Source organism: Rhagoletis zephyria, unplaced genomic scaffold, assembly GCF_001687245.7.
Source record: "Rhagoletis zephyria isolate East Lansing unplaced genomic scaffold, Rhagoletis_zephyria_1.1 Rzeph_scaffold_00025, whole genome shotgun sequence".
NCBI lineage: Eukaryota > Metazoa > Arthropoda > Insecta > Diptera > Tephritidae > Rhagoletis > Rhagoletis zephyria.
In genome coordinates, this window is record NW_016157109.1 from 607,913 (window position 1) to 620,140 (window position 12,228).

The 12,228-nt window shown below is 34.3% G+C and overlaps 2 protein-coding genes across 14 annotated transcripts in view; one reads left to right on the forward strand and one right to left on the reverse strand.

Annotated features, from left to right (window-relative positions):
* The window catches only part of mam (neurogenic protein mastermind), a 193,709-nt gene extending 191,254 nt beyond the window's left edge, over nucleotides 1–2,455 (forward strand). For 12 of the 13 annotated variants that reach the window (XM_017616273.1, XM_017616293.1, XM_017616298.1 and 9 more), the window contains 3 exons: nucleotides 59–877; nucleotides 940–1,194; nucleotides 1,268–2,079. In XM_017616273.1, coding sequence (XP_017471762.1) covers nucleotides 59–877; nucleotides 940–1,194; nucleotides 1,268–2,079 — 1,886 coding nt within the window. Of the gene's footprint in view, nucleotides 1–58; nucleotides 878–939; nucleotides 1,195–1,267 lie in introns of all 13 variants that reach the window. The other variant, XM_017616315.1, reaches the window with a different exon arrangement.
* LOC108363256 (uncharacterized) overlaps nucleotides 1–12,228 on the reverse strand; it is a 175,805-nt gene that overhangs the window by 38,656 nt on the left and 124,921 nt on the right. The window lies entirely within an intron of this gene.

Here is a 12,228-nt window from a genome sequence, read left to right on the forward strand (position 1 = left end):
ATCCATGATAAGCATATTTTTTTATTGTATGTATGTATGTCTTTTGCATTTTTCGCAGGTACCTCAGACGGCTTCTCTATTTCGCAAACACAATCAATGAGCTTCACCCAACAACAGCAGGCACAACAACAACAACAGCAGCAGCAACAGCAGGCACAGCAGCAAGCGCAGCAAAATCAACAGATGCCGTCCAACATGCGCCAGCGCCAGTCGCAAGCTCAGGCCCAAGCAGCGGCAGCCGCAGCTGCAGCCGCTGCCTTGGCGCAGGTAACTTCGACAAATGTGGGTTCGCCAGTGGGCTCCAACGGGCCTAACAATAACAATACTAACGGGACGAACAATACAGGCGGTGCTAACAATCTCATGGGCCAGCAGCAACAGCAGTCGAGCGCTCCGCAGTCAAACGTGATTGGTAGTAACGTACACAGTGGTCCGAATGTGCTTCCACCCGGCATGAATGCTATGGGGCCGAGCGGACCAGGTTCACAGATAGGCATGGGAGGCATGAGTGGACCAAACCAAATGGGCGGTATGATGACAGGCAGCAATATGTCACATCAGAATGGTCCTAATGTACCAAACTCATCTGCGGCTGCTATGATGATGGGTGCTGGTCCCAACGGTGGACCACCAATGAATATAAGTCAAGCAAAGTTCTTGCAGCAACAGCAAATGATGCGAGCACAAGCAATGCAGCAGCAACAGCAACACATGGGCGGAGCGCGTCCCCCGCCGCCAGAATACAAGGCGTCGCAGGCGCAGCTTATGCAAGCACAAATGATGCAGCAGACCGTTGGAGGCGGTGGACGATTTCCGAATGCAGCAGCCCAAGCAGCGGCGATGCGAAGAATGACACAGCAGCCCATACCACCTTCAGGCAATTTTATATAGTCGCATAAATTATGACAAATTTATAACTTACAATTCGGCTTTCAATAGGTCCAATGATGCGTCCTCAGCACTCCATGTACATGCAGCATTCGGGTGCGAGCGGTCCGCGATCAGCCATGGGTCCCTATGGCGGTCCGATGGGGCCACAGCAGCGGCCACCCAACGTACAAGTGACGCCTGACGGCATGCCAATCGGATCGCAACAGGAATGGCGCCACATGATGATGTCACAGCAGCAACAGATGGGTTTTGGAGGTGGCCCAGGTGGCCCGATGCGCCAAGGACCCGGAGGTTTTAGCGCCGGTAATTTTCTTATAAACAAGCTCTTAAAAATCTAAGACTACATTAAATACATTGTTTTCTGTTTGGTGTTCAGGTGGTTTTATGTCTAACGCTGGCGGAGGTGGTCCCATGTCAGGTGGAGGCAGCGGTAGCATGGGCCCCGGTCCGAACCAAGGAATGCAATTGAATCCAGCACAGATCCAGCAGCAGATGATGCGCCAACAACAAGTACAACAACAGCAGCAACTGCAATCACAGCAACAACAGATGCTAGCAAACGCTGGAGGTAACGGCGGACCTGGACCTGGCAATATGCAGATGCAACAAATGCTACACCAACACCATCAACAGCAATCAAGTGGCCCTGGTCCGCATGGACCCGGACCTGGCAGCATGATGACCCAAATGCAAATGGCGTCGCTACATATGTCGCAGTCGCAGCAACAGATCACAATGCAGCAACAGCAATTCGTGCAACAAACCTCGTCGACGGCAACAACGCACCAGCAACATACACAAATGATGCAAATGGCACAAAGTGTGGTAAACAGCAGCTCAGCTTCTGGTGGTATGGTAGCCGGCCCAGGTGGGAGCGGACCTGGTCCCGGAGGCGGGGTATTGGGTGGGCATGGAGCAGGCGGCGTCCTTGGACCTAGTAATAACAATATCGCAAGCAATAACATAACGGCGGCTGCGTCATCTGCGGCCGTAAACCAATCTGTTAACGCCCCAGCTCCTAATACTGCCAATGCCATTAATCAGACTATAAACTCAGTAGTAGCCAATTCAAACGATTTATGTCTCGAATTCCTTGACAATTTACCGGTAGACAGCGGCAACTTCTCTACGCAGGATTTAATCAATTCGCTAGACAATGACAATTTTAATCTGCAAGACATTCTATAAATGGAAAATGAGTATTTATGTGGGTTTAAAAGTCAAATCATTACGATTGCAAATGTAGACAACATACAGACTGACACTTGAAATGAATGTGGAATTTAAATAGCCGATTGCCACCAGCCATGGTGTAGGTAAAAGAAATGCTTTTCAAATCAAATGTTTCGTGAACACGGCATCGAAGCCAAACCCAATGTAGACCTCTCAGAGAGAAGCACTCAAAAATCAAACTATTTTATTTCGGGTTGATTCGCCTTTTGAATTGTATACGTACATATCGATGGCTTATAGTTAATACATTCTACCTACATTTTCATAAAAACTGGTGTCGGGTTTTTAAAACCTTTATGGTTTAAATTTATTTTCTAACTTTGAAATCTATTTTTATAGATGTACATTTTTATATATGTAATACCGGAAAATTGTATATAGAGGGCGTTGATTATAAGTCGTAGATGTTTTTATACGCCCTATATAATCAACTTCAGCTTTACTTTAAAAATTATCTCGTTAATGATCAGTTATTTTTTATTTTTAAATAAAATACGTACTCTAGTATTTGGTGCTTCGTTCTTATAGAGGAGGAATTTGAAGCATATTTGCTAAAGATTTTGCTCAAAGTTGTAATAACTTGTATTATTCAAGCAACATTCCATTAAAATTTTCAAAAAAAAAAATACATTAAAAGGGGATTTTAACACTGAAAGGAGTTTTTGGGTGCGCATTGGGTTAAGACGGCTATTATTACAATTTATCTTACAAATACTTACATATGTATGCATCACTCCCCATACAAAAAAAACTCGGTGCTGTATTTCCATTGGAATTATAAAATCTGTTATATTTTATGACTTCCACCAAAATATTTTGGAAAAATATTTGGATTTACGTGACCTGGACCGATTTGAAAATACCTTCAAAAATGGAGTTTTTATGAATTAAAATAGTTTCCTAAAGATTTTTTTAAAAAAAAAATCACCTCAATTGATAACGGTTTAAGCTTAAAAAATTTGCATAAATATATTTTAAAGAAATTTTCAACAGAATCGTCATAATGAGATTTTTGATGCTGTTTTTTTAAATATTGGTATAAAAAAAACTTGAATAACTGAACCTAAACTATTCCGATTTAGACTTGTGAGGTATCATTGGAAAGGTATTTTCTCGCCCTTTTTATTTCTTTACTAAAGGACGGTAGGATGAACGAGCATCATTCCAAGTTGAATTAAGATGTGTTGGTATTTGTAAAAAAAAAAAATGGGACGAGAATGAGTTTTTTTTTGCACAGAAATAAAATGCGTGGAAAAATACCTTTCTACTGACACCCCATAAGTCTAAACCAGAATAGTTTTGGTCCAGTTATTCAAGTTTTTCGTAAATCAATCTTTGAAAAAGGTTAAAAAAAACAGCATCGAACGTCTCATTATTATGAGGCCGTTGAAAAGATTTTTAAATATTTTTATGCAGATTTTTTAAGCTTAATCTATTTTCTGATTTGAGGGAATTTTCTTCAAAAAGTTCTTTAAGATACTATTTTTATTCATAAAAAAACTCCATTTTTAGAGGTATTTTCAAATCGGTCCAGCTCACGTAAGTAAATCTTAATATTTTTCCGAAATATTTTGGTGGACATCTTCAAATGTAATAATTTTTTTAATTCCGACAGGAAACCGCAACTTTTTTTGGTGATGCAGTCTAGTATGCGTACATATGTACATACATACATACAATGTACTTAAAGTGGATTGAGTCAAAACCGTTTACAAAAATTAAAAATAACTAATCAGCTTGACTGCTCGAAAACAACACAAGCAAGGATCGAACGTTTTGTACATTTTGACAGTTAGAGTGGGCTTGTTTGGACATTTGTTATTGAGCTCAACTCATTATCATTAAGCATTTCTAGACGACACCACTCTGTGGCTTCTGTATAAATATACAAATCATGTAATCCCTGCTGTAGTAAAATGCCGTAAAACACTTGCATATGTCATTTTTTGACCCAAATACGTATGTGCATACATACATATATACACATGTGCATACATATTGTATGATGCACTTTCATTTCTTATATTTAGTGTATTAAAGCGATTTGATACGAAGAAAAATAATATGTGCTCCCACGCATGCAAGCAAACATATTAATATTTATACGTTTTTCGTATGAATAAAAACGTTAAAATGGATAACAACAAATTGGTGATATTTTTTTCTATTATTATATTATTAAAGTGAAATCATTTTTTTTACTAAAAGTACAGTTTAAAATAAATACATATACATAAAGCATGCATCCCCCCCAATGTTAAAAGAACTTTATAAGTACCACATTATTTTAAATACAAAAAACAAAAACAAAAAACGGCAAGAGTATATGAGAAATAGCATTAATTTGTAATTTTACGACTATTATTACTTTCTTAAATACATATACATATGTAGTTGTAAATCACACTTTTCGAAATATTTTTTAGTTAATGAAATATGTAGTTTTAAGGAAACTATTAAAGACACGCGCTTCTTATGCAAACACAGATATTTAACAGCTAAGAAACGCAAAAACAAAATCCGTTGCTAGCTTCTAAGATTCTTACATGCATATGTACATATCGCTCGTTTCTGGCAGGACGCCGCAAATCTAAAAATTCAAAAGATCGTGAAAACGGCTTTGCAGTTTTCGTTACTTATTTTCTGCTTGAACAAAAACAAATAATAACTATATAAAATTAACATCGGGTATTTACGCAAAAGCATATACATTACCAGTACAGTAAGAAATGCCAACGAATTTGATTTCTTAAGCAAATTTTGAGTATGCAGTTTGGAGTCCAGTAAATTTTAGTATAAGAAGATGCAGGTTTGAATTCGCTAAATTTTATCGTTAATTTTTGAGATTTTTTTTATCGAAGTGTTTCGCATTTTCCCCCATATCAAAAAAAAAATAAAATCAATTTACAGAAGAAGATGCGTAGCACCGCCACCAATAAAAATTATTAAAAATCAACGTGAATTATTAGCCGGTTCATACATGTACTCTATAATACTAAAATTTAATAGGGTATAAAACTTTTTTCTCTATTTTTTTAATTCTGCTTAAAAAGTTTGAAATTTCTATAAGGATATATATAGATTCTGATATAATATGAGCCATTTTTTACTAAATAGAAAATGTACGAAAAATATTTAACAAGAAAAATATAGAAAATATTAAAAAACGCACACTTCTGCTAATTCGAATTCTTAATATTAGGAAAAATTGGGCAATATTTTTTTGCACAAAAAATCTATGTATAATTGCTAAACAATCGGAAAATCAAATCCAGAGTATAAAGCTGCCATCCAACCTTACTTGGGGATGATTGTTTTCTGGTTTTAGTTGGTAAACAAAGCCGAAAAAGTAAAGTTGCAAAGAAGACAAATTCGTTTCTTATAAGACACTATTGGCATATATCATTTATAAGTTTTTTACACAACAGAAATAAAGGCGAGATGAAAGCATACATATCCACATACTTAACTAAACAAATACTTTTGTTTAGTCAGCCTCATTGCGAGTATCGTGTCGAGTGCAATCATATATATATATGGTTTTGCCTAAAATTTCGACTCAACTATTGTATTATAACGGAAAAACTTGGCTGCACATTTCGTTGTCTGCTTATTCAGTGCAAAGGCAAGTTTATGAAGTGATAAAGTGCAGAAATTATTTAAAGTTACAGAAATATTTTACAAGTCATCTGAAAAAGAGGATAAAATGCAAGAGTTGACAATTTTAGACAGCAAATAAATATATATGATAAGCTAAATTTGAAGTATTTTTTATGAAGAAAATTTATTCATTCTTGTGCGAAATTTCAGCCTTTCCGTGATAATGCCAATGTTGTCGAGTCCTGCCATTTTGTTTAATTTACGACGTACGCAATGAGGCTGATTATGACGTTCTTTCTGTAAGCGAACGATATGTACATGTGTGTATTATTAAATAAATTAAACTCAAGTAAAAATCGTATTAGAATTCTTTGATATGCCTCAATACGATTAATTTTATAATATTGTAGTTATTTTGTGAGCAAAAAGTGAAAGGTTTATGCATTACAAGTTCATAACGGGATTTATAAATACATATGTATAATTTTATCATAGATGTTAAGCGAAAAAAAGGATTACTAAATAATAAATTGATAATTGTTATTAAAAATTAAAATAGATATAGTTTAGTTCCATGCAGGCAAGTGGACTAAAAACACGTACATATACAGAAAAAAGTAACACAGAAGAACATCAAATGGTCCTATAGATTCCGACTATTTGACACGCGAAGGTTTTAAGAATTTGAATTTTTTATAGCTTCTTTCGACGCACTATTAAAACAGTTAAATCGAATAACAGCCAATTTATACGAATGGTATGTTTACAAACCATTGAAAAGCTATAACTATATCCAAAAAAATACTCATTCCTTCATACATGTCAAAAGTGAATGTTGTGCACGTTTGCAATAAAATAAATTGCAAGGCTGGACAAAAACAATAACAGGCATTAAAGTATTTAAAATTAATAAAGCATCCGTTGACCTACCTAGAGACTTGAGTTAACACTTCCGCTTCTGAACCGATTGGGCAAATTTAATCAGAAATTGTTTAATAAAGTCCTCTATTTACAGACCTTATTTATATTCACGTCACGGTTACACATTTCTGAATGATCACACCTCTTCCATCTCTTAAATTTGTTTCGAGCTGACAGTTGGCATTTTTAAATACATTTACGTTTTATTTATTTTTTTATTGAAAGCGGGCGAACTTTATTTTAATCAAAAAACAAACAATACCAGAGTTATTTATAATAAGCCAAAATGGTTCACAACCGCTAAACTAAACGGAAAACGGACTTGAAGAAACAAACAAAAAAGTTTTTAAATTGCAAAATTCAATACTATTGAATGTTATTTAAAAGTTAAATGTTAATTCAAAACAAAAAAATGTATTATCATAGAACAATGAGCATACCCTGAGAAATTAATGGTTACTTCCACAACAGACATAACACAAATTTCATACTTGTATTAACTCATATAAAAGTAGAAAATAGGAACCATAACTAAGTAAAATGCCAATAATATATGCATACATATGTACATATAAAATCAATTCAGCCTTAATCCTCTAAATACACACAGATGTAGCTGCAGTGAAAATTCCCCTATTCCCTTTGGAGCAGTAATTTTTTTTTACATTTTGGGCGTTGTCCGATTTTGCGCGAAAATCTGCGAAAATGCTATCAATGGACACAATTAACTACGAAAGTTGGATACTTTTTCGAACTACGACGGATTCAGAAAAGGTCCTGATTCTATTAAATGAATAAATATACTACATATGGGGATATTTTCAACAAAAATATTGTAAGCGAAAAGTGTGCACGAGAATTAGTGCATGCTGCAAGTAAATGAGCAACAAAAAAAATGAATAGAAATTTTTACAGAAAGCAAACTAAAGCTACATACATACATACATACATACGTATGTATATCATTAATCCTGCATCCCTAAAACTCAAAAAAACGATTTTTTGCTAAATATTGTTGCAAACCGAACATACTACCTAGAGCGCAAACAGAAGTTACAAGCATTGAATGGAGCATGCTAATCAGTAAAACATAAACCAAGTGTACTCATTCGTTATGCATTAAAAGAGCGCAAAACTTAGTAAATTAAATAAACATTTAGCCATAACACCAACAGTTCATGCATGCTGCTTAGATTTTTAAGCATTTGTATTAGTGTCATTTGACATCACTTTTTATTTTAATGTACATTTAGGAATGGTTCAATATTTTTGCAATAATTTTCATTATTTTGTAAGAAGTGTAACTAAGACACTCGGAAACTCCGTCAAAAGGTCAGCATCGAAAGCAATTTACGAATGCATTATATGTAAATGTTGTATTTTTTATATACACATTCGCTCGCTATGTATTTTAATTTGATGATAAATATTTAATATTTGTTTTGCGTGTGTGTATTATTATTTACTCAAACTTATAGGTTTTCTTCTAAAAATGTATAACGTTTCTTTTCCTCCAAAAAGATTAACACGGTTTTAATACAAATGCGTATTGCATCGATTTTTTCTGTTCGGATTTAATAAAATAGAGAACTACACATAACCGAAAGAGTAGGAAATGAAATAGTAGAAACGACGTAGCAACGATAAGAATTATTAAAATAATCATTATGATATTAAGAAAAGTAAATAAATCAAACATGAAATACATAGTAAAAATATTACTTTTGTAAATAAAGCATAAAGAATATATTTAATTTGATGTTTTCATTTCAGTGGTTCAGATACCCGGAAGACAATTTAGGTAAGCCTTCTTAAGTGAAGCCATTCTAAGAGGCCTACCCAAAGGTGCTTGCTTTCATGCCTTCTAGGAGGTCTTATTCATTTACAATTTACGCGAATGCATAAATTTATATTATTTAGCATTGAGTAAAAATTTTTGAAGTGGGCCACCATTTTTTCGAAGGTTGAGTTTTTTTATGCAATTATCTGTTTACGCTTCACAACGATAAAAGAAAAATACAAGTTTCACAATTTTTCGAAATTTGAATTATTTTCAAAGTTATAGCAATTAACATTTTCCGAAATTGTTTAGATTTTAATTATTTTCTCGCGGTTGGTAATACCGATTCTGTTCATATTTTAAACAGTTGAGAATAAAGGTGTTCCCAAATCAAAATTTTTCAATCTGAAGACTCTGCTTCTCTTCAGAGAACTTCAGAGAATAATGCCCAATTGTTTATTTAAACATTTTTTAATTTTAACTATTTTTTATTTTTTTCTTTTGTATATTTCTTTTTGAGTATTTGATTTTCCGAGACCCTTAAAAAATAGTTAAAATTAAAAAATGTTTAAGTAAACAATTGGGCATCATTCTCTGAAGTCTTCTGAAGAGAAGCAGAGTTTTCAAATTGAAAAATTTTGATTTTCATGGATTCTATGCCATTTCTACGAAAAGTCTTTTTTTGCCCAAACAAAATACATGGGAAACTTTGAGCGCTTTGAGCGACCTCTAAATATATTTTGATTTTAAAATAAAAAAACAGGGGTATACTTTTTTTCGGTATAGAACAATCCTAGCGGGTGAGAGCATTAAATTTCCGACTATACTTTTTTGGACCACCCTAGTGTACATACATATGTATGTATAACGAATAGAAGTAGTCATATCATATCGCAACCAAATATATTTAAATGTGAGGGCATGAGACAATTTTATTTGTACTTCTCTACTTAAAATAGTATCAAATGAGATAAATTTTAAATTGAAAGTCACTTGTTCTTTAATTTTAAGGTACAGAGTTACATAACGCACGATCAAATTAAGGAATAAGCGAACTTTTACCTTTTTCTCACATTTGCAATTATTTAAGAAGTTAATTACAAGACAAAAATTGTGGGCTAGCCAACTTCCGGTTTCATGGCCTCATATGTGATGTGCATATCCGGAGGGTGGTAACTAGACATTTCCGTATAATCTCTGCAACAAAATCATCAGCATATAATGCGGTTAGATTTGCTTTCTTGAAATTTACCAAAATCCATTGACACCATTATCATTGTTAGCGAATGTATTTCAGAACGTACCTCATAAAACTACATATCGCGCATTTATTAAAAATTATGCAGAATTAGTTATTGTATCACGCTTCGTATTGTGTACAAATTTCGAGCTAAAATCTTGTGTATTTTCCTAGCTGGAAGACCTTATGCATGTACATTAGGATGGCCCAAAAAAAATGTCAAAAAAAGGTAAAGTCGGATTTTACTACATTATCTATGAGTTGCATTCGATCTTCAACTGTAATCGAAGGAGCTCATCGAACGAATTTTCATTTGGTATTATGACACTCATTCGAGTGTTTGGTTATCAAAAAGCAAGAAATATGATACATTTTCAGCAATTTTCGCACACCACGCTACAGCGTCGAAAGCAGAATACCGCTCGCCAGAAAATTAATGCGCAACAAAAAATTCGACAAAGGAAACTCACTGTACGTGAACAAATATTCCCAAGAATTATAAAACGAAACAAGAACATTTTTTCCCAATTTGTTTTTATTTTTCCTTTTAAATGATGGGAATGATTTATTCACATGGAATTGGCGGTAAAGCTAAATATGAATTCAACATTCGATTTTCTATTTTCGACAACCAGCGAAGGTCGAACGTCGCATTCAATTCATAATAAGGGCCTTAAGGCTCTCACCTCTATAATTTTTCTACATACAGTATCGGTCATATCTATAGCACGCCATTTCAAAGTGATATTGTGTGCCACTTATGTTTATTTATTTATTTTTAAGAATTTTCAATTACAGTTCTTTATCTAACAAAACCCTTATAAACCCAAGTTTAAAAACTTATAGAAAACTACAAAAAAGTGCAACAAATTTTCACCAAAACTTCAAACTTTTTTCTCGGAAGTGTTTGAATTTTTCTGAATACACAGCTTTATAGCCCAATCAATTTTAGTCCGATAATGTGCAATTTTCAAGTGGCTAAAAGTTACCGCTGATTTTTTAGAATTTTTTTCGCCAAGGATGTTGCGGTTTTCTTCCATATACAAATAAATTGAGTTTATTCATTATATGGAAGCCAATGCGACAAAAAAAAAGTCTAAAAAATTAACGGTAATTCGTAGCCACTTGAAATTTGCATATTATCAGACTAAAATTGCAGGGGTTAAAAAACTGTGTCCTCAAAAAAATTTTATCACTTCCGAGAAAAAAGTTTGAAGTTTAGGTGAAAATTTGTTACACTTTATTGTAGTTTTCTACAAATTGTTGAACTTGGGTATATATGGGGTTTGTCCGAGAATGAACTAAATTTTAATTGAAAATTCTTAAAAATAAAAAAATTAACATAAGTGGCACACAATATCACTTTGAAATGGCGTGCTATAGATATGACCGATACTGTACATATCTCTGGACATTGGGCAGAACAACGTTTATCTTTCACAGACAAACTAAATGGCATATGTCGGCGAAGCTCTTTTTACCGTCAGAGCAATAATCTTTATTTTAAAGCGTTGTTAAAACACACATTTAAAAGGTTGTGAATAGCGATAACGTAATTTAATCAGCGTCATTGCGTGGGTTTGGTCGAAGGCTGGGGTATGCTCAGCCGCTCCAGAGTCCAGCGAAGGTCCCACTAACCCCCACCAAATAAAACACAAGGATTTGTGTATTAAGTCGAACACACCCACAAACACACGCGGCTATCTAGCACGATCCAGAAAATACAGGTCGCGCCATTCGCGGACCGCTAACCCTCTCATCGTCGATTTGACAGCATCCACCCAATCGCTGACGTCATAAAATACTTTTGTTTACATTCACTGTTGCCAACTTAATGCTTTTCGCACCAAATTTAGTGGGTATTCAAAACCCGAACATTTTTGAGTTTGGTGCTTGGTGCGTTTTTGGTGCTTTTGTTTTTAGTTTGAAGACACCAAATTATAAAATCTTAAAAAAATGGAAGCAAAATTTATAGCAATCATAAGCGTGGTAAGCAACTTCACAAAAATTTTAATAAAATCATGGCACAATCATAAGCGACAACAAAATATGTGGCAGCAACTTCAATCAAGCCAGAAAAAATCGACCGTCGTGCAAGAAACATTGATTTTTATTAATTTGAATCGGCATCCTTACAATATAATTATGTATGCATATAAAGTCCATAAAATACACCAATAAATATTTGGTGCTTTTTCAAATTGAAAACTTGGCAATACTGCCTTTTGTTCGATGCTTCCTCTTTTTCTTGTCGAGTTCGTCTTGCTCTTCATTCTGGTATTTATTGACGTCACGGCCAGTTACTCTCAGCTCGATTGGCGCAATCTTGTATTCTATCATGATTCAATAATACAAGGTTAGATAATTATTGACAGCTGCGGTTTGACACTCCCTTACAAAAGGTTGCATTTACGAAGGACAGAGAAAGGGCAAGAATGCAATCCCTTGTTTCGAAAATGGTAGTAGAAAAGTACGCAAAGTAGGCAATTAGTAGTGAAATTCCTTTCGTAAATTCTAATGTATTTGCAGGAAATCTGGCATTTTAAACGAAATGTTGAACGTA